This window comes from Mauremys mutica, chromosome 13, assembly GCF_020497125.1.
Source record: "Mauremys mutica isolate MM-2020 ecotype Southern chromosome 13, ASM2049712v1, whole genome shotgun sequence".
NCBI classification, from domain to species: domain Eukaryota; kingdom Metazoa; phylum Chordata; order Testudines; family Geoemydidae; genus Mauremys; species Mauremys mutica.
In genome coordinates this window covers 29,399,675-29,426,030 of record NC_059084.1, presented here as the reverse complement: position 1 = coordinate 29,426,030, position 26,356 = coordinate 29,399,675, and the positions used below count along the sequence as shown (strand labels likewise).

Genomic DNA, 26,356 nt, shown 5'->3' with positions numbered 1-26,356 from the left:
AGTGGCCCCCTCAAGGATTGACCTCACAACCCTGGGTTTAAGCAGGCCAATGCTCAAACCACTGAGCTATTCCTTCCCCTATCTAAATAATAATTGGAGATATACCAATCTCCTAGAACTGGAAGGGACCTCGAAAGGTCATTGAGTGGGGTGTGCAGGACTGATCACCAGCCAGAACCCAAAGTTGCAGATGGGGGGTGACCGCTGGAAAGCTTTCTAGCATGCATGTAGGTTCTTGTATTGTTTTAATGTGGTTTCTCTGTGATGCTGTCACCTTAAGAATAACTCTGCTAGCTTAGGAAGGCCTATGTGATGACTTGTAACTGGGCAGTTTCTCTGTTCACAGCCTCTGAAGAGTGAGCAAAGTGCAGATGCTGGCTTTTAAGCCATCTGGCTTGCTGAGGATATCACAGTGCAGGCAGGGAACTGCGCAGCCTGGGACCATCCCGCTCAGGAGGGAGAGAGACGTGGCTCTCCACCCAGGAGAGGTGACAGCTGTGAGCCGGGAACCTAGAAGTGGGGGCCCTTGTGTACCACAGAGGGGGAATATAGGTACAGTTGTCTGAGCTGTGACTGGTGTGACGCTTCCCGGGGTACCCAGGGCTGAGAGGCACCTCGCTACCTCCCACCCTAGCATGAGGAAGTCTTGTCTGTGCCTGCCAGGGGTCAACTCCCCAACTCCATCAGCCACAGCAACACAAGGGCTGCCCCCAAGACCCTGCAGGTCTCGCTGTCACTCTGTGGGTCAGTAACTGGCACACCCCAACCCTCAACCCCTCCAAACTTCTCCCTGCAGTGCCCAGCTCCTAGGTCACTGGACACACAGCATTCACAGATTCGCTGCTTCCAAAGAAGCAGATCCACCCCAGCTTGCCAGTTCCACCTCAGGTCACCGCTCCACTTAACTCACAGCACTGAGATACGTTTATAGTCAGACAAAATAGAAGTGTGTTCAACAAAGGCCAGAGATTCAAGTGAGAGCAAGTTGAAATATTGGAAACGAATGGCTACATATGAAATAAAGCCATACCAGGCATTCTAGAGCCTAGACTTGATTAACAAGATACTCTCATGTCTTCTAGAGTATTGCTCACCTAAAGTCTTTGCAGTGCTTTTGAGCCAGGCTGGCTGTGACCCACCTTTCATGAGACAAGCCCACTGTCAGTTTGCCTCCTGGGTAAGGAATCAGTGTATCTCTGTACTTCAAGATATACCGGACCAATCCTTTGCCTTTATTCAGACACAGGCCATCCCCATGCTGCTTGTTTAGTTCTGTAACTTTCCTCGCTTGTAGATTAAGCAGTCTCTCAGTGTGCAAACAGGCACACAGTGTGAGGCAGACAGTATCCAATACACAAGTGGCCAGCCAAGAAGATAGGTGTCTGTTACTGCCTACCCAAAAGTACAGCTCCGAGGTGTGTCACCTCCTGGTGACCTGCCTTGACTCCAAGGCTTTAAGAACATAATTTTCAGTGTAGATCCATAACTCCTGCAGTATGATCAAAACAGACATCCCACAGTGATGATGCCAAGCGGGGGACACTGGCTCTCGGTAGAGACCTCATATGCCATCCTTCGGTGAACTGTTATGCATCTACCCAACCTAAGCGATCCCTGTAAAACCCTATGCTCCACCTGTGCCCTGTGCCACTCCATTCCATCTCCTCCATCACTCTCCTTGACCCGGATATCCCATTTCCCTCCACTCCACACTTCTGTGATCCCCCTCTGCAGTAGCCCTCCCCCAGAGTCGCCTCTCCTCTCACACTGACTATGGTCACTGCCTTCCTATGGCCTCCCCTAATCCCAGCTCACCAGGCTCCATGGCGTGCAGAATGCTGCTCCCCCTCTGCACACGGGCTGGTCTGAAAGCGGGACCCTTCCCCTCACTGCTATACTCAGACAGCCCCTTGGTTCCCCATTCATTTTGTGCCCTCCACGTGCACCAGGACCAGACAGGAAAGGTCCTTTATCCTGTAACCATTCTCCTGAGCCGCTCAGGTCACCTCTTATCTTTGCTTTTACCATTCCACTAATGAGCCTTTATCTAAGAGACTCGTGTGGGCTGCACCAGCGCTGAGGCTGAATGAAACTGCTAGTGACTTACCAGTCACATTTCTCAATGGCGCAATATGACCTGCACACTTCTCCCAGCAGGGAGGAGTTGGACACCACTTGGCTGGTGTCTAAAGCAACTCCAACAACCTGAGCCAGTGCACAGCAAAGCCACCATAGGAGCCTGGCTTAGGGAGGGTTTACTCCTGCGAGGAGCTGTGACTTTCTTTTATTTACACAGTTATGCTGCATATTACTCCACAAGGGCAGAGAAGTGGCTGAAGCTAAAATTCCTGTGTGCATGGTGCTGAGCAGCCTTTACTCCCACTGGTATCAATGGGAATGAAGGACACTGAGCACCTGGCAGGATTGGGCCCCCAGGCTCATAAAGTGGGATTTCCAAAGCATTTGTCATTGGCCTGTGAGGTCAGCAAGTCTGTTACCAGTAGCTGGGTTTTGAGTAACAGTTATAGTAGGCAGGACACAGCCCATGGGTTACCAGCAGTGCTGGATGCCAGATGCCCACCCATCTAACCGGGTAACCATTAACTGAGCCCTGGGTCCCCTTCTCTGCACCCTGTGGCTCCCGTGTTCAGTTGTACAGCCTGGCCCAGCGGTAGGCTTGGAGGGAAGGAGTCAATCTCTATTTGAAGGGGGGTTGATAATGCTGATCTTGTTTCCCTTCTTTCCCCTGAAGTTTGCTCCAGCAGGAGCTCTAAAACCCAGCCACACTCACCACGGATTGGTTCCAGCCCAGCATCCAAAGGCCGCTGCAGGCGAGATTCCAAATGGAGTTAGAAATAAAATCATCCCACAATCAGCTTTGTGATGGCCAGCTGGAATGGGCAGCACACAGGGCCCTGCTGCCTGCCAGGGCAGATGTCCCATGTGCTAACGAGTCAACTTCAACCCCCTCTCCTGCTGAAAACGCTTTCCCTGCTCTGGTTACAAGTGATCCCTAGATCCTCGTAACATGATTACAGGCACAGCCCACACTCTTTCTTCCCCTTTGCTTCCTCTGCCCTCTGGGATCAGTTCATGGTTCCCCTTGTGCCAGCAGCGCCCTGCGCTTCTAGCCGGCTCTGCACCCACTGACTCCCTGCATGAGCCCTTGCACGGCGGCATTGCTGGGTAAGGCAGGGGCGTTCTGACAGGGGGTGGGGGGTGGCCACTGTGGTGCTAGGCCTTTCTGGCCAGGGTGGAAAAAATCCCCCCAGCCTTCTCCCTCCCCTGGTGGCCGAGCAAAAAGAAAAAGAAAAATCCCAAACCAACAACCAAAAAGCCAGCTGGCCAGTCAGCAGTATGGCACCCCTGGGAGTTTGCATCCAGGGCAACCATCCTGTTCCCTCCAAGGCCCTACCCCTGCTCACTCCTCTTCCCCGCCCTCCGTCACTCACTACCCCCTCTCCCGTGACTCACCTGCTACCTGCAGAGCCGGGCTGGGAGGAGCTGACATGGAGCCTGCCCAATCAGGGCCCAGCAAGGTGAGTCGATCCGCATAGTGATGGGCCAGGGCCGAGGCAATTGGGGCACGGTGGGGGTCGGTCCTTGTAGTGAGGGGCTGGGGCAATCGGGGCACAGCATGGGCACCTACTCTTGGAACTGGTCCGGAAGCCAGGCACTGCTCTCTGTCAAGCATCAGCCGCTCAGCAGAGAGAAGCTCCATCCTGCGACTCCAGCCGCAGCTGCTCAGTGGTGGAAGCCGGTTACTTTAGTCTCCGGTCAGTTGTGCTGACTGGACGCTACCAGGCTCCCTTTTTGACTGGACGTTCTGGTTGAAAACCGGACACCTGGTAACCCTAGGTGCACAGTCAGTCTCCCTGTCCCCCTGTAGAATCAGCCAGGGCCTGAGGCTCCTCATGTGCATACACGTGAGGGGGCTGGGCTCAGTCAGTCCCTTCTGCTGTGAACAGTCAATGTGCACACAGCAACAGAGGCCACCCAATGAGCTTTAACAGACAGGAACACGCGGCCGGGAAAGCACAAATTGTCAGGAGGCTCTGGGGAGGGTGGAGCACCTGAAACAACTCAGCTCATAGTTGGACATTGCCTAGATTTCACACCCCTCTGCCCCCCACAGGCTGTGGCACAGCCCGATTGGTCCCAATGTGTAGCAGCTTATGATCTTCCACGTTTAGCACTCACACCACATCGGTGCATTATTGTTATTAGTGATCTGCATGCCAGTGACGCCTAGCGACCCGTAGTGAGATCAGGGCCCCATTGAGCTAAGCTCCATACAGACGAGTAGGAAGAGACAATCCACTTAATAATCTTTCCAAATGATGTTTGTACCATTAGCTAACTATTGAAAAGTGCTTTGGATAAAAGCACAATATAAAAATAACCTTAATAATAATAATTAACTTTTTTTGTTCTACAAATAAAAGCACAATTCATATTTTAATATCAGGAGTCTTACCTTTCTAATGCGATGGATGTGCCCTCTCTCCCACGACGCAGCAGCCCCTGAGCTGGGGCTGGGAAGGAGGGACGTCTCTCCCTCTGTCTCCTGCCATGGCAGGCCCTGAGCTAGGGCTGGGGAGCAAGGCCGTCTCTCCCCAGCAGCTGCAGCCCTGGAGCTGGGGAAAGTCGCCTCTTTCTCTGGCCACCGCAGCCCTGCACGTCTCAAATTCCCTCCACGCCCTCTTCTCACCCCACTGCTCTCTCCCACCTACCCCCTACTCCCCCCAAAGCCACCACCTCATCTTACATGAGCGTCTCCTCCAGGGTCCAGGCACCTAATTAGGTGGGTGGCCCTTCATTCTCTCGTGTGCGGCCACCCTGTCGTGTACCTTAGAGGGAACTATCCGTGGACCACCTGAATGAAGCTCGTGGACCACAGTTTGAGAACCTCTGGCATTGAACCCAGCTGGCCTCATCCCTAGTCTGGTGTTGTAGCCACAGGACCTGTAGCTGCCCCTCCTTGCCCCCCCGAAAAACAGCATCCAGCCTGCACACTTAGCACAGTCTCCTTCCTAGGGCCAGGCTCCAGCTCCCTCCAGCTTCTCTGTCCGTGCAGTGCCCAATGCCCCTGCTACCCACCTGCAGTTTGCCTTGCGTGTGTGCAGTTTGTCAGTTCTTGGTCTCTGGGCCTGAATTTTTACCCAGTCCCAGAGCTGCTGAGTGTGTGAATGAAAAAGAACCAGTGGTCCCCACATCACGCCTTGTCTTAATGAACGTCGCTAAGGCTTGGGCTGAGTGCCAGAGCTAGAGTGTATCGATGGGGACAGATATATAAATATAGGGCAGCACCCTGCATGGAGGTGTGTGTAAAGATTCACCCATGGGTGCAACATCTCTATTGGCTCCCGGATGGGCAGGGCGTGAGCTGGGGGCTGCGGGAGTCTCTGAAGGTCCCATGGGAGCCAAGTAATTGTACAGTCACAGCTCGGCAGCCTCCTCAAGGAAGAATGAGTGATTTACACTCTGTCCCCAGGGGCGACCCATTGTTTCCTGATGACAGTAGCCACCATTGGGGCAATTCACCTAACAGGGAGGTGCGATGCTCCCTGGCAATCAGGGGCAGCTCCAGACCCCAGCACGCCAAGCGGGTGCTTGGGGTGGCATGCCGTGGGGGGCGCTTTGCCGGTCGCCGGGAGGGCGGCAGGCGGCTCCGGTGGACCTCCCGCAGGCGTGCCTGCGGATGGTCTGCTGGTCCTGCGCTGCTTCGGTGAAGCCACGGGACCAGCGGACCCTCCGCAGGCACGCCTGCGGGAGGTCCACCGAAGCTGCGGGACCGGCGACCGGCAGAGCGCTCCCTGCGGCATGCCGCTGTGCTTGGGGCGGCGAAATGGCTAGAGCCGCCCCTGCTGGCAATGAGGTCTTCTTGAATCTGTGAGCTGCTGCAACTTCCCTGAAGGAAAGTGAGAGCGGGCAGCAGCTGCTGCATGAGGGGAGCTGGTGCAGCATTGCTCATGGGGGGAGCCAGCTCTTGCTGGGCCTCCAGCCTGACCCCTGGTTCAATGATGCAGAGAGGCAGTAATGGAGGTTGTGGGGCTCATGGGAAGTGAACCTCCTGGGTTTGCCTGTTAGATTGTCTGCGATGAGCTGCTCCCAGTCCCATCACGCCCTCGCCCAGACAGATATGCCCCTGTCTGAGCCACAGGGACAGTTGCAGTGGCGGTGTAGCCATTCTGGTCCCAGAATATTGGAGAGAGAAGATGGGGAGATCATATCTTTTATTGGACCAGCTTCTTCAGACCTGCAGAAAAGCTGTATGTGGCTCGAGAGCTGGTCTCTCTCCTCAACAGAAGTTGGTCCAGTAAAAGACACCACCTCCCCCACCTCGTCTCTCTGGAGAGATTGTCAGACAGAAAAATAATTCTTTGCAAAACTGGCTTTCTGGCTTGACCTGCCAGCTAGGACTCTGGAGCCAGAGAGGCTTTGTTGGCTGGAGCGCTGCCTACGCCGGCAACCTCCGGATGGGGTAACGGCCTCTTGGGGGTTGGCAGAAGTCCCAGGATCAAGGAGTTATTTGCTCCCCCTTTGGGTTCTCAGCTGGGCCCTTCCATGTCTCCCTCCTTATTTCCTTAGTTCTGTGCCCCATGCTCCTCCTTGGGTTCACCTATGGAACCGGTAACCCGCCCCAGGCACTCGCCCAGCAGAGACGCACTGAGCACTCTCCCTCTCTCCCCACCCCCTGAACGAGTGCAGCTTTTCATTAAACTCCAGGGGCTTGCTGACAACTTGCTGGGCTGAGGAGGCCAGAACTGCCAGCAATATCCCACCCTGGTTCCTACTGAGGGGCTCTGAGATGTGATGCCTTTTTGTGGCTGCAGCCCCTCCAGCGTGCTGGCCTCGCACATCAGGCTCCTCGCTAGGACACTTATTACGCTTAGGTTTGCTAGCAGGAGCGTAAAGCTGCTCGTGGAGAGCCCCCGCCTCCACTTTCACCACTAACGTCCTCTGCTCGCAGGGCTGCTAAAGATCCCAGAATCGGGCCTCTTTGCACCCCTTTGGCAGGGCAAGTGCCCTCTCGACATCCCCTTTCCACTCCCAGAATGATGTAAAGGGCCCTCAGCGTCAGTGAGAATCAGGCCTCCAATGTAATGGTGACCTGCAAAGGGTACAAAGCACTGGCGCAGGGCCCTGGTTTGCTGTGGCTTGGCAGAGAAGAGAGGCGGGGGTTAAGGGATCTGTTCCTGTTATTTTTTATGTTAGAACTATCAGGACTCTCCTGACACCCTCCCATGGCTTTGCTGAAGGAGTCTTTGGAAGGAGCGTTCCTCGCCCTCCATTGAAGGGGGAGGGGGGCATGACTGAGTCTTTCACAAAGCGCTTTTCTCCCCGGCGTTTGTCAGGAATTAGAATTAAGGAACAAGTAGCAAGTTTTAAACTGTGTAACCCAGGCCATCACTTATGTCTCCTCCCAATTCATCACTTTCACCTCCTTGCTGCTTGTGATGTCACAGTTCCATCAGATTTCCATTCCCCCGAGACTCTGCCAGAAAAACAGGGGTGCTCAGCCCTGAATGTATTGTAAGGACAAGGCAGAGCCCTCCACCCAACTTTGTATCTTAAAACCCCTCCCTTCCAGCCTTCTCTCTCCACCCAATGTAGTAAGAGAGGGCCCCATCCATTCTCCCCTGCAGTTAGCACCTTTAACACATGCAAAGCCCATCTGAACTGCCTCCGGCCCATGTTTTATCGAAATGGAAAGGCAGCTTTTGTACCGAAAACTCCTGCTTTCCCTTTTTGTCCCCCTACCCCTGGGACTGAAACTATTTGCACTGTAATCCTGGACTGCTGGGAGGGATCTGCTAATGAACCCAGCCCCTAATCTCCATTACACCCGCAGCGGGCTGCAGAATAGCTCAGGGAAGGTTAAATGATAAACAAATATGGCAGACATGGTAAGTATTTGGCATGTATCTGCAACAAAAGATGAACAACAGCAACTGTGACATTATCTTTATTCACTAAAAATAGCGTCCGGCAAAGTGTTAAAAAAAGCACATTGTGCTGGTTAACCTCTCCCCTGTCTGTTAAAGAGCCTTCAAAGCCAGGCTGCGTGGCACTAGGATGCAGCGTCCCCTTTCAAGGGCCGCCAAGTGCTCAAACAATGGAAGTTCAATACAGTGTCGGCAACAATGGGGAAGGAATGAGTAGCTGTCACACGACCCTGCTTGTCTTAAACACCACAGCCTGATGTGTTCGTGTGAGCTTTGCCGCGTTCACCTGCCGCACACAAACGTCTACCCCGCAGCACATATAGATAACCCCACTGACAACACCACCCCCCCCCAGAAATGATCACACACACACAGCACAACAATATGAGCAAATAGTTCCCCAAAGACACTGCCAAGCTCTGCAAAGGCATCTGACGCGGGAGCTGACAGGTGTCTCTTGCTGGGCTACGCTCCTGATTCCTTCTTTCAAACAGTGACATGCACATGGCAGAGGATGCATTCCCCAGCCAAAACACCCAATAAAGGAAAATGCGTATAGGGGCAAAAAGAAACAACCCCTGCTTATTCACCCTGCTGCAGGGGATAGATCCTGGCAACAGCCATTTCTCTGAGGATTCAGCTAACACTGTTATATTATTGTATATTAAAGCAGAAGATATTTGGGCCTCTATGGATTTGGTAATAAATTCATTAGACTGATCACATAACTGATGACATCATGTTTGACTCCAGCTAAATAAAGCCAAAACAATTGTGCTATTTTTGCAGGAGAGGTTTCATATCAATCCACAGGGAGCCGGATCTTTGAGTGGCCAGTAATGCAAAAGACAAACAAAAGCTCCTGCCATTCTGAACTCTCCTTTGTGTAAATACCAGCTTGATCGAGGGCATGAAAAGAAACCTATTGTCTCTAAGCTGCATTTCAATGTGAAATGTTCTTGTAAGGCCAGCAATCTTAAACCCCCAATGCATGTGCCTATTGTTTGAAGTGCAGGACAACAATTGGAGGGTGCTCTAATGAGCTAAAGATAGAATGGCAGCTGGTGCTGTCCATTTCCCAGTAACTGAGAATAAAACAATGCCCAAGTATTGTCTGCATTACTGGAGCAATGACATTGGAAACTCTGCCAATGGAGCAGCTAAAAGATCAATGAAACCTGAGTTATTTATAAACGGGTCAGGTCATTTCTTCCCCAAAGTAATTTTATTTCCTTAGCCTTTTCCATCAGGCCTCTTCTGTGACATTAAGAGGCAGTGAGCACTGTGGCAAAGTATAAATAGAATGGAGAGGGAGAGAGAGAAAATGGGATTCTGACCAAACACAGAAAGCGTCTTTGCAAACCACACTCTTGTTCACTGCCTTGTCACTTCTCGATACAGTCCAAGGAAGCTCCTGGCTACCTGTATTCCCACTGCAGGATGTAGCTGGCCATCGGAAATGTGGGATCTCAGGAGTCTCCCCTAGTCTCTCCCATGCAGCATGATCATGAGCACGGGGGTGCGGTCACACAGTGGTCAAGTGAGGTTCTAATCAAAGGTCAGAAAGAGAACAAATAAACTGCCAGACTCTCAAAGAAGTGTGGTCCCTAAGGAGTGACAATGCAGAGTGTGCTGTGCTGTCAATGGAGCGTGGCTGCCCACAGTCCTGGGCACCGATTCTCCTGGCATTTACACCAGTGAAACTTCAGAGAGTTACTCCTGACTGACACCAGCTCTCCTGGCTGCAATGATGTAGTCAAGGAAGAGCAATGAAACCCTCATCCCAGCTGTTCACCTCCGTGATTCCGACCTGCAGGTTTCACCCAGCAGCTGAGGGCCGGGGGCGTTATCTCTGAGTCACAGTGACTGCAGTCTTGACCCACAGAACAGTGGCTTCAGGTGTTCTCATTAACAACGGCATCTGGATAGCGGGGACCACGGCCCCCCGTCCCACAAGCCAGTGGACTGGTGAAACCCAGTGCCATGCCAGGACCTGATCCCATCTGAGCAGAAGGGAAAGGGCAAGCAAAAGGCCAGGCCACCATTGCCTAAATGCAATCCCGCGTGCGTCACTATTTCATGTACACCGATCCCAAGCGCTCAGCCAAGCCTGGCATGAGCGGGCGGGGAGGGCAGCAGCTGTGTCATTTGTGCCCATATGAGACTACACATGCAAAGCGGCCCAGAGAGGCCACACTATGCAAACGTGTCCAGTGCGGGGGCATGTCCTAGAATGGGTGATCTCCCACAAGGGGCAGGACCACTATGCTCGAGAAGGCGGGAGTCAGGCATTACCTGCAGGCTATCTGCAGTGTGGGAAATGCCAAGGATTCTTCTCAGCCTTCACTGCTGGAGACATTCCCCAGAGTGAGAACAGGAACAATGAAATAACTCAGGGTTCGCAAAGGTGCCCCAGACACCAAATGGAGCCATGAGATACCAGACAGATGTGCCTGGGCACCACGACATATTGACTGCAGCGCCTGTGTCAGGACCGGCTTTCCTCCCTCTCAGCCAGGACTGGGCTTGTGCCTAGCATGGCCCCAGTGCGGGGAGAGCTAACCCTAGACCTTTGCTCCCTGTCTCTGGCTGGCTGTGCTGATGTGAGTTAGGGATCCCTAGGAACTAGCCAGCACCCCCTTCAATGCAGCAGGTTCTGCTCCCTTGCCTGGTGTGAGCTATTGCCATTTTCTGAGTGTCACAGAATGGCAGAGAAGCAGGGCTGGAAGGGACCTTGACAAGTCATCAAGGCCAGCCCCTGCACTGAGGCAGGACCAAATAGACCCAGACCATCCCTGGCAGGTATTTGTCAATGTTCTTAAAGACCTCAGGTGTGGGCATTCCACAGCCCCCCTTGGGAGCCTGTTCCAGAGTTTAACTACCCCGAGAGTTAGAAAGTTTTTCCTAATATCTCACCTCAATCTCCCTTGCTGCAGATTACGCCCGTTACTTCCTGTCCTGCTGTCAGTGAACACAGGAGCACAGTTCTCTTTCTCACAGGTCCTACCAGAGCGCTGGGGCATGCAGGTTGGGAGTGGAGACTCAGGGCCAAGAAATGTAAAGCCCTGCGCCAGGCAGAGGAAATAAAGCACAAAGCCAAGCAGCTGTGCCCAGCCCAGCCCAGCCCAGCCTTGACCTGGATTGTGTCTCTTTCTGACTTCTCCATGGAGCTAAGTCCAAGAACCGCCGCAGGGGAGTTCAAGTTGGGAGGGCACCAGGGTGGATGTCCCTGAAGGAACGGTATCCAGTGGGGAAGTGTGTGAGAACCAGTGAGCGCCATCTGTATTTTGGGGAGCTGCAGGGTGCTGGGTCACTGGGGCTGGTGTGTTTGAGTGGCCCGAGCAGAGAAGAAGATGAGATACAAGAAAGAACAGAAAAGGAATGCTGCCCACATGGCTGTGTGCAGTCAGAGGGGGAAGGCCTGGCCGTGAGGAGGGGAGCGCCAGTTCCCTCACAGGTCCCCACGGTGCAGAGGAGACAATGCAATCTCTTTGGAACACAACTGATGCAAGAGCAGAAAAAGGCAGCAAGCCACAACTGTGATGAAGTCCTAACTACGGACTGGAGGCAGCCGTGGTCTAGGCCTCGGGCATCTGTGGAGACCTGGGTGCTAATCTGAGCTCTGCCACTGCCTCTGTGTGTGACATGCCTCAGCGTCTCCATCTGTATTATGGGGATAGCACTGTTTAAGAAGCTATTACTAGGTGAGATTAATTTGCCCCAAGATCCTGAAGCACCAACACCAGGTCATATTATCAAGTCCACGTAGCAGCCCCCAGGCCCACTCCTGGGGGAACCGACTGTGTCTCCCACAGACAGGCAAACTGGATCCAAGGGCTTGGGCTCAGCCTGATCGCATATGCTGCATGGGAGCATCTCTGAGCCCTTATTCCAGAGCTGGCTTGAGGCTGCTGACACTCTGGAATGGCCAGATGCAGCTGGGAGGACTCCCTGCTCTGGAGCCCGTGTCTTGCCCGGACACTCATCAAATAACACACGTGACATGGCCTAGGCCAGGTGGCTGCAGCTCTAGGCATGGCCCTTGGATGCACCCCACCTCCTGCCTCCTCATTCAGCACAAGCCCCCATCTCTTTGTATTCTTACCTGCCCACTCCCACCCGGGTCTGGGCACTTCCTGGGGCACTGGTGCTGCAGGCAAACACAAAGGCAGGATACTGAGTCAGGAAACCAAGGGCCAATAAGCAGGATCAACCGTGGGGGTAGGGTCAGCCGATCCCAAGAGCCCCATTGAAGTAGCTTTTTGGGGGTGATGTCACAACTGGCTCAACCAGGGGGCTGTTTAACTAGAGCAGGGGCTGTGGCTGAACAAAGACTACCTCTGTGCCCTGCTCGGCAGCCCCGCGTTGGCATTGCATGCATGATAATCTACAACAACTGTATGTTTTACATGGATGACACCCGGCTGCACTCCTGGAATCTGACACGGGCTGCTATTCAAAATAACTCTGGAGAATGGAGACCTTAGAATAACTGCGGGTCTTCAGAACAACAGTAGCCCCAGCCGCAAGTGTCTGCAGCACAGGCCTTAATTATACTGTCCAGACAGGAGTTTAAGGTGCTTAGCTGCTGTTCCCCAATGAGCGAGCGAGGCGCGTTAGCAGCTCGCTTTCATTCTGTATCAGGTTCCTAAAATAAAGTTGATTGACCCCTAGCCTGAACTTCCCAATCTCCCCCTGATCCCTGGTGTCTAGCCCAGATGCAAGGCTTTTCTCCCCATCTAGTCTACTTGAATTAAACACTGTGTGGAAAGGAGAATTCCTTTAGCTCAGTTTAGAGTCCACTGAGAAAATCACACGGGCTAGAGCTGGACCAGAACCTGAGCATCACTGGTTCTGGCTAAAGACTGAGATTAGACCTGCTGCACTGTGCGGTAGCTGTCCTAGAAGCAGGACAAGAGTCTCTTCAAACAAGAGACTTGTTTGCATGGCCCAGAATCTCTTTAGTAAATAGACACCATCAGCTTGGAATATCATCAGTTATTTAGAAACTGACTCGCACCTGCCTTCGGATCCCCCTGCTGAGCTTTGGGGTTTCACAAGCACAGTCCTGTATTTTTAAAATGTTTCCTGCCCCCTGTGCTGTGTGACTGCCACGCCCAAAACTCACCCCAGGAGAATCTGCCTGGCTGTAGGGGAAGCAGTGACACTGACCATACACCCAGTGCTGACCAAAGCACAGAGTAGCTGGAAAAAACAGAGTAATATAGTGTCTTCCCTCATCTCTCCGAGATATAGCACCAGATCCTCCGCAGGTGTGATTCAAAGCAGCTCCATTTCAGTCATCTTGTAACAAACATTTCAGACAAATGTGATTTTTAAATTCAGTTTAACTTCACAATGTCATTACCTTGGGAAAATGTCTCATGAAACCAACATTTGGCAGACTCCCCCTCCCCCCAAAGATTTCACAAACCCCAAACATGCCTGGCTTCCCCTGCCTAATAGTCACTTTCTGGGATGTGTAGCTTAGCTGTGTTTAATGTCTCACAAAATTTCTCTTCCATGTGTTTTTTCTGCCTGTTAAAACTAGGACATTTTCAAGGGCCTCGGTTTTACAGTGGAGGCTCATTTGTGCACCTACATTTATATGTGCAATTAGCATGTTGATGTGTGCAAACTTTGTGCATGTGCAATCACAAGGACTGCATGTGTAAATGAAGGCATGCACGTGAGTATACAAAAAATGCACACGGACCTTGGGCTTCTCTTCTTTTAAAAACCCAGCCCCTACTGCGAGGCCCTCTGGGCCTATAGGGATTAGCGCCGGACATGTTTCTGGACTTCATGCTTGAACTGCTTCGTGCCTGACAGTAAAATTAACTATTTAATGAAACAACCCCTCATTCTATTTAGCCAGGGTCTGGAGGTGAGGGTGCTGCTCATGCACTCAGTGCTGTTGTCATGGGAACACCAAGGGCAAGAACAACTTGGGTTTATTCCGTTCGTAGCGCCTAGGGGCCCCACTTAGGCTCTGGGCCCCATTGTCCTGGCTCTTATTCAAGCATGATACCCAAGCTATACAGCAAGACAGTTCCTGTCCTCAAGAGCTTACACTTTAATTGATGTAGCACTTCTCCCATCCCTGCACCCCGCCCAGCCATCATGAAGCTTTAGAAAGTTAACCCATGAATATACATACAATATATGGATCTCTTCTCTTGTGACCGAAATGCAGCCACCTCTGGGGTGAGAAGTGGCAGCTGATTAACAGCACACACCACCACCACCTCACACCAGCTAGGATAAGAAAGAAAGGCAATTGCATTCTGCCAGAGTTTGACCTGGGCAGGACTCCAAGGGTAGCACCCCCACAACACTTCTCTGGGAAGTGCCATAAGATTTGTAATGACCACAGGTGGTCTTCAATTTTACATTTCACCTCTGACAGGACATGTCTCTTTGGCCCCATGCTGGGGTATTGAACCCCAAATCTCAGAGGGCCAGGACCACTTTCCAAGTTCTCAGCACTGTTTCCTACAGCACCAGCTGGTTGGCATTAAAGGACTGTCCCTACCTAATCTTGCTTGGTTTGGGAGCACTGATGGTCTCAGAGTCCATGCTGGTGGGCCTGACCGTCCTGCACAAAAATCCACTTTTCATTCTCTTATAATCAAGAGCTTGGGGCCGATTCTTCTCTCACTCTGTCGTAAATCAGGCGTAACTCTGTTGATGTCCATGGAGTGACACCAGCTGAGAAGATCCAAGCCCCTTATCTCTTACTTTCCCTCTGCCCCAGTTCCCATGGTCAGAAGGGGCAGGGACTATGAACGGAGCAGCCCCTGGAACTGGCTGCATTCCAGACACTGGCACTTGTCATGCTGCGTTCCTGGAAGGTGGGATTGTGTTTAGGTGCACATGGGTTTCCTAGAAACCACTGGCCAAGGTTTTGGGGGGCATTTGGGTTTTGTTTTGTTTTTTGCAAGAATCCCACCTCCACCATCACAGCTGCACATTAGCTGGGTCATGATTCAGCCGGCTTGTTGTCAGCCTGTCGCAGTGTTGGGGAGGTAGTGCAGGAATATGTCACCCCAGCCTTGTCTCCCTTGAAGTAGGCACTCTTACTAAATGGAAATATGCCTGAAATAGCCCCGCTGCAGATTGGGTCTATCTAATCAGCAGCCTTAGCACTTGCTCGCAGCACATTTCATGGCAGCTGATAGCAGCGACATGTTAAGTGTGGCGCTCTTCAGAGAACTGCCGGACGCTTACAGTCATTCTCCTTCCTGCCGCTAATCAGAGATGTCTAATAGGAACTATTTCTCCAGCAGGGATTCGGGGAGCTAGCACTGGCTCAAGGATGCCCTGGGGATTTCACAGGAGAGGTCATTCTTATTCCCATCAAATGTCAAAGTCCCTCAGACACTAACTCTCCCAGAGGGATCGAAACCTATTTCGGGGCATGTGGCAACTGAGCTGATGGGAAAACATCTTGTTGAGCAGGGGCCTGTCTGGTCTCCTGGCCACTGCCCAGTGAAGCGCTAACTGAGGCTGGCCTCTTGTGGGAGGAGAGGATTGTGGGCCTGGTCATGTTCTGGAAGGAGAGGCCTGTTTGCTCCTCGGGGAGGGGGACGGGGAGAAATAGCCCTGTACCATCCCAGTCACTCTACTTCCATCATCATGAACCACAGGCTTAAGCCAGGTGCCAAGCAGCTCCTGGGGGAGGGAGGGCCTGTCAGCCAAGATGTAGGGACACCAGACCCTTTGAGGAGAGCCAGGAGAGATGAGTGAGAAGCAACTACTGTCTCTGGACAGGCTGCTCATCCCAGGGACAAGCCACAAAATCACAAGTTCCTCTCCCTCCAGACCTGGAAGCGATGGGCCAGATTCCCCTCTGCATTGCCCCAGTGTCACTCCGCTGCTTTCAGTGACATCGCACCAGCATGAAATGAGAATGCTGCAACGTCAGCTGCTTCTTTCCCTTCTGACTCCTGCTTCAGCCCTCCCCACACACAGCCTTGGTGGCAGACCCCTACAAGCCCTCACCTTCCGTGAGCTGCGGGTCAGGCCCTTGATTTTTTAACAAATTGAGTTTCACCCTGGAGAGGGAAGAACATTAACTGATGATTGGCTAAAGCAAAGCTTCTGTGCTTCAGACCATGCAAAGTGACTAATAATTAATCTCTCGCTCTTTTCATAGACTTCAAGCAGGGGAAATGAGGCACGGAAAAACAAAGTAACTTGCCAAGGTCACTCAACACACTAGTGGCAGAGTCAGGAACAGACCTCAGGACTCCTGACGCCTAGCGCCAAACACTAGCCAGTTGGCCACACTGCCTACCTAGAAAGAGGGCTCTCCCAGCCAAACCCAGAACGCTGAAGCCACTCTTGGCTAGGGAAGGTAGATTCTTCTTGGTGTGAGCAAACTCTCAAGTGAACAGATTATTTTAAGTTCCATCGCAGACACCTGGAAGGTAAAAATACCCAGGAAACTAAGGCCATGACTTTTTTTCCACCCCTACTGGGTATATTCTGGTACCAGCAGAGGCCATATATGTATTAGAAAAGCCACTAGTGGTAAAGTCCAGCAAGTGGAAATGGTTATCATTACTAGACCTGCCCATGCCCCCAGTCTGTCCTGCTTTCCAGCGGGGCTGAGATCCCAGGGTGCAGAACCTGAAGGCTTGGCAATACTCGACTCAAAGCCCCAGTCATAACAGAAGGTGTAAACGAGGAAGCAAGTATTTCCCAAAGGTTCAGTGGTAATGCTGCCTGTGCCACGGGGACATTGGGAGTACAACCAAAGCCGGCACAGGAGGAAAATAGCATGGAAGAGCTGCAGGATGTGTGTGTGAGAGAGAGACAGAAAGACAGGGGCTGGAGGCACTATGTGGGGAATGAGAGCGACAGCATAAGAAAAAGTGATAAGAAAAGAATCTCACACTGAAGGGTCTGAGTTGCATTTTCTTTGTGTCCGATTATTAGAGTGCCTTCTGGAGTCTTAGACAGGAGTGTTCGGAGACGGGGGAGAGAGCTGATAAATGTGTGGTCTATAGATTAATTTAAAAAAAAAGTCAGTTTCAGTGTGCCCCTTAGCAAAGACTACAATGGAGGGAAACCAAGAGGAACAGGTCACCTCTGGGATCAAACACCCCATCATATCCAGGCAAGTTATGGGCCTGCTGCCACCAGATGTACTCCCCTGAGTAGCTCTCTGAGGGTACATCTTCACTACCTGCCGTATCGGCGGGTAGCAATCGATTTCTCGGGGATCGATATATCGCGTCTCATCTAGACGCGATATATCGATCCCCGAACGCGCTCATGTCGACTCCGTAACTCCACCAATGCGAACGGTGGTAGCGGAGTCGACATGGGGAGCCACGGACATCGATCCCGCACCGTGAGGACGGTCAGTAATTCGATATCAGATACTTCGACTTCAGCTACGTTATTCACGTAGCTGAAGTTGCGTATCTTATATCGATTTTCCCCCATAGTGTAGACCTGCCCTCAGGGGGTCCACTGGGTGGCCGCAGTGAGTTCTGCAGTGCATTCTGTGGCAATTCAGCCTTACTCCAGTGAGTCCTGGCCTTGGGTTGGGCAAAGTCTGGGCACGGCCTCTGCCACGCACACTCGTAGCCATAAACTCTGGGTTAAAAGAGGTCTGAGTGGGCAGCTGTGCTGGCGTTTGCTGCTTTGGAGGCTGCTGCTGTTTGTTGTGCATGTATCTGGGTCAGGACCCATGTGCTCATGGACACACGTGGGTAAAAATATCTTGGTATCAGGCATGAAGTGAAGCTGCTTTGCAAACAATGCCCATCCTCTGATTTGCCAGGAGATGTGTCTGAGTGACAGATGGTGAACAGCAGCCACTGCAGCAGCTGGATTCGCACCCCTGAGTTTTTGTGACTGGAGCTGGATTACAAAGGGTGCTGCTCTTCAGGGCTGGCTTTAGGAAGTGCAGGGCCTAATTTGAATACCCGGCAGCGGTCTGGGTCTTCGGCGGCACTTCAGCGCAGGGCCGCCCAGAGGATTCCGGGGGCCCGGGGTCTTCGGCGGCGGGGGGCCCTTCCGTTCCGGGACCTGCCGCCGAAGTGCCCCGAAGACCCGGGGCGGGGCCCCCCCCGCCGCCGAATTACCGCCGAAGCGGGACCTGCCGCCGAAGCGCAGCCCGGTCTTCGGCGGTAATTCGGCGGCGGGGGGCCCCCAGCCGTGGGTCTTTGGGGCACTTTGGCGGCGGGTCCCGGAACAGAAGGGCCCCCTGCCGCTGAATTACCGCCGAAGACCGAGCTGAAATTCGGCGGCGGGTCCCGCTCCGTCTTCGGCGGTAATTCGCCAGTGGGGGGTCCTTCCGCCCCGGAGCGGAAGGACCCTCCGCCTGCGAAGACCGGGAGCGGAAGAAGCTCCTGCGCCCGGCCCCACAAGAGTTTTCCGGGACCCCCAGAGCGAGTGAAGGACCCCGCTCCAGGGGCCCCGAAAAATTCTGGTGGGGGCCCCTGTGGGGCTCGGGGCCTGGGGCAAATTGCCCCTCTTGCCCCCCCCTCTGGGCGGCCCTGCTTCAGCGGTGGGGGGTCCTTCACTTGCTCCGCAGCACTGAAGGACTCCTTGCCGCCGAAATGCCACAAAGATCCAGACCGCCGCCGGGTGAGTAAAAAAAAATTAAAAAATTAAAAAGGCGCCTAAGGCATGGGGCCCGATTCCGGGGAATCGGGAGAATCAGCCTAAAGCCAGCCCTGCTGCTCTTTGACACATGACAGTGTCCATGGGCCACCATGGCTATTGCAGAAGGGCCTGGCTTTCGAGGAGCAGGTACGTTTCTCATGTGCTAGTATACACTGGTGGAAACACGCCTGTTTTGGCTTCCTTCTTAACCAGCCCAGCCCCCTGAAATGCTAAAGGCTGCCCTGATGCCAGCCCATCAGTGTCTGTGTGCCCCCCACCCCCGGCAGTGCAGTGTCGGGGAAGGCTGTGGGCCAGCCTGCCAGCAGACATCCAAATGTGTGGGCAGCCCAGCAGGGGCCATGTTTCACTGCCAAGGTCCAGAAACAGACTCTGGCCTGTTCTGAGATTGGGATCAAATCTAGCAGACAGATGTAGCTCCAGCACTGTGGGTCAAGAATCCCCATGGTGCAGGGAGAAGCAGACCTGACGGACTGTATCCCTATGCCCCATGGCTCAGGGGATGCCAGACCTGGGGAGCTGGATCATAAGAAAGGCCATATGGGTCAGACCTATGGTCCGTCTAGTCCAGTATCTTGTCTCTGACAGTGGTCAGTGCCAGATGCTGTTGGAGGTTTAGAGATGTTCGGAGCATGGGATTGCATCCATGACCCTCTTGGCTTATAGCCACTGATGGACCTGTCCTCCATGAATTTATCTAATTCTTTTTTTAACCCATTATACCTTTGGCTTTCACAGCATCCCCTGGCAATGAGTTCCACAGGTTGACTGTGTGTTGTGTGAAGAAATACTTCCTTATGTTTGATTTAAACCTGCTGCCTATTAATTACATCGGGTGACCCCTGGTTCTTGTGTTGTGTGAAGGGCTAAATAACACTTCCTTGTTCACCTTCTCCACACCATTCATGATTTTATAGCCCTCTATCATATCCCTCTTTAGTCCTCTCTTTTCTAAGCTGAACAGCCCCAGTCTTTTTGATCTCTCCTAGTATGGAAGTTGTTCTATACCCCTAATCATTTTTATTGCCCTTCTTTGCACCTTTTCCAATTCTAATATATCTTTTTTGAGATGGGGTGACTAGAACTGCATGAATTTATACAGAGGTATTATGATATTTTCTGTCTTATCTATCCCTTTCCTAACATTCTGTTTGCTTTTTTGGCTGCCAATGCACATTGAATGGATGCTTTCAAAGAACTATCCAAAATGACTCCAAAATCTCTTTCTTGAGTGGTAACAGCTAATTTAGACCCCATCATTTTGTATGTATTGTTAGGATTATTTTTTCCAATATGCATTACTTTGAACTTAACAACATTGAATTTCACCTGCCATTTTGTCACCCAGTTTTGTGACATCACTTTGTAACTTTTCAATCAGCTTTGGACTCAACTATTTTGAGTAATTTTGTGTGGTCTGCAAATTGTGCCACCCTACGGTTCACCCCCTTTTCTAGATCATTTATGAATATGTTGATCATCACAGGTCTCTGTACACTATTATGTATCCCACTATGTACCTCTCTCCACTCTGAAAAATGGACCATGTATTTCTACCCTTTGTTTCCTGTTTTTTAACCAGTTACTGATCCATGAGAGGACCTTCCCTCTTATTCCATGAGTGCTTAGTGAGGGACCTAGTCAAAAGCCTTCTGAAAATCCAAGTACACTATATCCACAGGATCACCCTTGTTCAGATGCTTAACTCCCTGAAAGAATCCTAATAGATTGGTGAGGCATGATTTCCCTTTACAAAAGGCATGTCGACTCTTCTCCAACATATCATGTTTACCTATGTGTCTGATGATTTTGTTCTTTTGCTATAGTTCGGATTATGCTTACCGGCCTGTAATTGCCAGGATCACCTCTGGAGCTGGTACAGAGGCTGATTTAAGATATAGGTTACATACTAAAGTTAGTAGTTCTGCAATTTCATATTTGAGCTCCTTCAAGAACTCTTGGGTGATGCCATCTGGTCCTGGTGCCTTATTATGGTCTAATTTGATCTGTTTATTCCAAAACCTCTTCTAACTGATACCTCAGTCTGGGACAGTTCCTCAGATTTGTTATCTAACAAGAATGGCCCAGGTGTGGGGATTTCCCTCCACATCTGCAGTGAAGACTGATGCAAAGAATTCATGCATCTTCTCTGCAATGGCCTCGGCTTCCTATTTTTAGCACCTTGCTCATTCAGTGATCCCACTGAATTGTTTGGGCGGCTTCCTGCTTCTGATGTACTTACTTTTTTTTCTGTTAATTTGTGTGCCCTTAGCGAGCTGCTCTTCAAATTCTTTCTCAGCCTGCTTGATTATACTTTTACACTTGATTTACCAGCGTTCATGCTCCTTTCTATTTTCCTTACTAGGATTTGACTTCTAATTGTTAAAGGATTCCTTTTTGCCTCTGCTGTTTAGCCAAGGTGGCATTTTTTTGATCCTCTTACTGTCTTTCTTTTTATTTAGGGTATACATTTAGTTTGAGCCTCTGTTATGGTGTTTTTAAATAGTCCCCATGCAGCTTGCAGGCATTTCACTCTTGTGACTGTTCCTTTTAATTTCCATTTAACTAGCTTCCTCATTTTTGTGTAGTTCCCCTTTTTGAAGTTAAACACTACCATGGTGGGTTTCTTTAGTATTTTTCCCCCTAAAAGGATGTTAAATTTAATTACATTATGGTTACTATTGCCAAGCAGTTCAGCTCTAGTATCCTCTTGGACCTCCTGTGCGCCACTTAGAACCAAATCCAGAATTTCCTCTCCCCTGGTGGGTTCCAGGACTAGCTGCTCCAAGAAGCAGTTGTTTACGGTGTCTAGAAATTTTACCTCTGCATCACACCCTGAGCTGACATGTACCCAGTCAATATGAGGATAGTTAAAGTCACCCATTATTACTGAGGTTCTGCTTTTGTAGCTGTCAGGATCCTAACAAGGACAGTTCTTGGGACCAAGCGTCAGAGCAGGATCAGACCTGAGGCTAGAAGTAGCAGTGAAGTTTGTAGTCAGGTTCCAGGCCAGGGTCCATACCAAGGGTCTGAGTCAGGGTCTGGAGGCAAAGTCCAACTCAAGACAAGGTCAAAGCCAGGGGCAGGAATGGTTATAGCAGCTACACGAGAGCCACACTGGACACTTCCTGGAATGCCCCTTGGGTTTATATAGGGCAGGGGGCCAATCAGGGGCCACGAGGCTGCTGCCTGTCAGACCCCTTGAGGCGGGGCTTCCCATGGTCTGTGTCCACTGTGGGTTGTGGGCTGTAAAATACAAGTTGGTTACAGTGACAGCATATGGCTATTAGCTGCCTAGTAGCTTTACAAGTCTGGGGCTCTAGACCTGTAGGGGCCTCACTATAGCTGCTCTAATCTCCTTTAGTATGTCACTGTTACCAGCGTAGGAGTGGTTGGTGATATTCCTACTGCTGTCCTCTTATTATTCAAGCACGGAATTTCTATCCCTAGAGATTCTACGGTATGGTTTGTTCTATCTAAGATTTTTGCCTTATTTGACTCTGTACCATTTTAGCACATGGTGCCACTCCTCCACTAGTACAAACTACTCTGTCCTTCCTGTATATTTTGTACCCTGGTTTTAAGTGTGTCTGAATGATTATCCTCATTCCACCAAGTTTCCGTGATGCCTGTTATATCAATATCCTCATTTCATACTAGGCACTCTAGTTCACCCATCTTAGTATTTCGATTTCTAGCATTTGTATATAAGCACTTGTACATTTTGTCAATATTCAGTTGCTTCCTTCATGTGTTATATTTAAATGGGACGCTTTTATGTTTGACTGTTCCTCACTGGCTCCTACCTGTACTTTACCAGTTTCTTTCCTATCCTCTTTACTAGGATATAGACTTCTTCTTTTAATAAATTAATCCCTAAGGGACATCTGCACGCAGACCATGTGCTCTCCATACCTGTTGGCTTTCCCCCAGCCCTTAGTTTAAAAAATCCTCTACAACCATGAGCGGAAGGTGAACCCTGGGCTCGGGGAGGCTAGCCCCCGGCACGGCCCACCCCTTCTGCCCGAGGCCCCACTTCCCTTCCGCCGCTGGAGCCCAAAGCCCCCGCCATCCCTGGCTGCTCTAGCGCCCCCGGCCCCGGAGCACCCGCTCCCAAGCCCTGGAGCTCCAGGCAGGCGGGTGGCGCTGCCCCCTCACAAGTCCTGGAGTGCTGGGCAGGCAGGTGGTGTGGCCCCCCGCTCCAGCTGTGGAGCGCTGGGTTGGTGGCACGGCCCCAGGCCCAGAGTGCCGGGCAGGTGGGTGGCATGGTCCCCCCTCCCCAGCCCCAGAGTGCTGGGCAGGCAGTGTGGCCTCTGGCTGCAGAGCGCTGGGCGGGTGGGCAGCGCGAGCACTGAGTCCAGCTGCCTGGAGTCCCTGGCCACAGGCCGGCCCCGGCCCCAGTCCAGGACTCTGACCATGGGGGAAGAGGCGCAGAGTGCTGGCAAGCAGGAGGAGGCCTGGGAGCAGAGCATGGGCGGGACCATATAGGGCTGTTTGGGGAGGCACAGCCCTCCTGCACCCTGGCCTTTGATACTTGCTGCCCATGTCTACAAACTTTTTAATTTTACATGCCAGCAATCTGGTTCCATTTTGGTTTAGATGGAGACCATCGTTCCTGTATAGGCTGCCCCTTTCCCAAAAGGTTTCCCAGTTCTTAATAAATCTAAACTCCTCCTCCCTATACCGTTGTCTCATCCACGGAGTGACACCCTGCAGTTCTGCCTGTCTAACTGGCCCTGAGTGTGGAACTGGAAACATTTCAGAGACTGCTACCAGGGAGATCCTGGACTTCAGTCCAGGAAAGGTAAGAACCTAGCAGCCTAAATTTCACCTCCAGGATCTCTCTCCTTCATTTCCCTGTGTCACTGGTACCTACACATACCACAACCGCTGGCTCCACCCGAGCACTCCACATAAGTCTGTCTAGATGTCTTGTGAGATCTGCAAACTTCTCACCAGGCAGGCTGTTCTCCCAGTCATCACAACTCCCAATTCTCTTTATTTCTAATAACCAAATTCCCCATTACTATTACCCAGCTCTTCCTCGTAAAAGGGGATCCCCAAACTGGGGTAGTGGATCCCAATGCCCCATAGCCCAGGGGGATCCCAGACCTCAGCTACTGGTCAGGACCAGCCCTTTTAGCTCCGTTTGATATGTTTTTCAGGAAGTACAGTGACTGAGCTGCACTCATTTATGCAGCTACCCTGTTGCATGTTAAATGTCAAATCTTTGTTTGTTATACGACCACCCAGGCAGCGTCAGGGTTGGGAGAGCTTCAGTGTTATCAGCTAGACCTGGCCACACAGGACAATCCAGATCCCAAGATCCCTCTGAAATCTGGGGCAGTTTGGCTCCAGAAGTCCAGTTGGATTTCACAGCTGGCCGGCGTATCTCCAAAGGGCTGAGCCAACTCACTGGAGCCCATCACTATCGACGGTTCATATCTGGGTGCAGATTTCAAGGCTACAGCCCATCTGTACTGCAGATAGTATCTGGGCGCATGGTGCTTTCATTCAACTGGCCTCACTGAATTCAGTGGGGTCGCCATGGTGCGATGGGAGATTTGGTCCCTTTTTCTTTAAAATATCACTGAAGGCCATTCTGCTCCAGTAGGAGAAAAGGCTCTCGGGTGTCTAACACTGGGTGTCAAATGTTCCAGAGTCAATTACCTTCCCAGGAACCAACCTGAGCCCTGTGAGAAGAAGGAAGGAGCTAAACCTACTGCTCCAAAAGTGTACTCCTTCCTCAGTTCTATGCCCATTGAAATCAGTGGGAGCTGGGCCCAGGGAAAGGCAGAGGAAAAGCCAAGGCAAAAGCTCGGGGCGAGTGTGGCTTCGAGATCAGTGTGGGAGCGGTTGTGCCCATCCAGGCAGTGCTTCTCCTGGCACTGAGGGGTGTGGCGAGACACAGACAATGTCAGGTGAAGGCAGTGGAGAGAGATAGAGCCCTTGTACCTCTGCTCCATGCTGCTCCCCTGCAGATCAGCAAGGCACAGGCTGGCTTGGAGAGCGGTGCTGACTCCCAAGCCTGGAGCCTCCCTCTGCCTTTGTACTCGCCTGACAATACAGGAGTAAAAATAACCAGCCCACATTCGCAGTGAGATAAAAGCGAGGTTTGCCTTTTGTGTCTCTCTGGGCAGGAGGACAGCAGCACCAATGGAGCTGCGTGGATGTGACACATGGGAATTTCTGACATATCTCTTCCCACTCTGACCTTGACAGACACAATAAAAAGGGGCTTCACTGCACACCCACAGCCATTCAGTCCTATATCCAAGGTTGGTAATAAAGAGCATGTCTGTGTGCATGCTTCTCTGTGCTGCTAACCCGCTTCCCCGCCAGCAGGACAGGCGCTCCAGAGGGACAGGACCGGGTACTAACTGGGGGGTGCAGGGAGGGTGGGTTGGAGCAGCCTGACTCTGAGACAGATGGGGAGTAGGAAAGAGTGTATTTAATGAAGTCTGGGAAATCTGGGAAGTTCCTGGTACCAGCGCTTGTTACAACGTTTGTATCGATGCGGCGTTTCTCAGTTCTGTTGCATGGTATTGTATTGTATAGAGGACAGGAAATAATGCCACAATATCGCTTGTCAGCGCAGCTGCTATGGCAGCCATCGAGAAGGCACTCGAGAGCTTTCAGGGGTTAACGCTCTCACCCTTCTTTTTCCAGTTCTCCACTTCAATATTTACTTTGGAGCAGGGACCCTTGTATTCTTATGGGGTTTGCAAAAGTGGCACCTGCCTCAGTGGGGCTACAGAACAGGAACTGCACTGCCAGAGGTGATCGTGAAAAGTGGGCTTCTCTCTGCTGCCTTGGCTGCTGATGGAAATCCAAATGTGCAGTGGGTAGATTTCAGCAGACTCAGGATCAAAGCTCAGTTTCCACCCACTAAGAGAGACAGCCGAGATGTGCATTGCAATATAGATGGCAGGCGTACAGTGTGGTTAGTAATTACACTGGCAGATCTGGGGCTGTTTATTACTGCTCTTATTCTCCTGGGCCCTCTTAAGTTCATGGCGTGTTTGAAAATTGTATCTGCCCTTTGTAAGCAGCCTGTGGACTGGCATCGTCTCTCTGGACTGACTCCTTTTCTCTACTTTCCCTCCTTTTAAGGGCTCACAAGTCTTTGGCTTCTTCTTTCTTTGCGGCTGCCCAGTCTTCTCCCTCCCGGCAGGCAAGATGGCTATGCTGGACATGAGCGAGTTCGGGGAGGCTGCTGACTTCCTCCGGAAGAGCTACACAGAGCAACTCAAGCTTCAAACAATCCCCTTTGATGGTAAGATCAGCAGCACCTTTGAGCCTGGCACATGCTGGTCACACGGGCTCTCATGTCCATGGCCTGGTTTGCAGAGTATTCCCAGCTCCCTTCCCAGTGTTGTGGACCCTGGTAGGGTTTTGTAGCATCATTTTTTCCCATGTGTCTCATACACTCCTGCAGCAGTGGAATCCCCCCACCTGAAGCCCTGCTCTTGTGCTCACTGGTAAGAAGTCAGAGGACCAGAATAACTCAGCGTTAGTGAAAGGCGGCAGCTGCTTTTGGCAGTCACTGTGGCTCTCAGTGTGGAGGGTAACAAGGTGGCTGTTTATGTGCGCCTAGGTAAAGTGCCCAGAAGGACTGAGGGAGCCAGCAGTGCTTGTTCCACAGAAACAGATCTCACCAAAACCCTCCTCCCGTTTCACTTTGGTGATGAACAGGGATCATCGTAGATTTGGGTGACAGATTCTTCACATTATCCTTCCACTCGTTCCATTATCATATTCCATCG

At 51.6% G+C, this 26,356-nt stretch overlaps 1 protein-coding gene across 1 annotated transcript in view; it reads left to right on the top strand.

The window, feature by feature from the left end:
- Positions 1 to 23,335: 23,335 nt before the first annotated feature.
- Positions 23,336 to 26,356, top strand: part of MYH7B (myosin heavy chain 7B) — a 57,613-nt gene continuing 54,592 nt past the window's right edge. The window contains exons 1-2 of the mRNA XM_044984550.1: positions 23,336 to 23,394; positions 25,704 to 25,866. Of these exons, the coding sequence (XP_044840485.1) occupies positions 25,770 to 25,866 (97 nt within the window). The 5' untranslated portion in view covers positions 23,336 to 23,394; positions 25,704 to 25,769. The remainder of the gene's footprint in view (positions 23,395 to 25,703; positions 25,867 to 26,356) is intronic.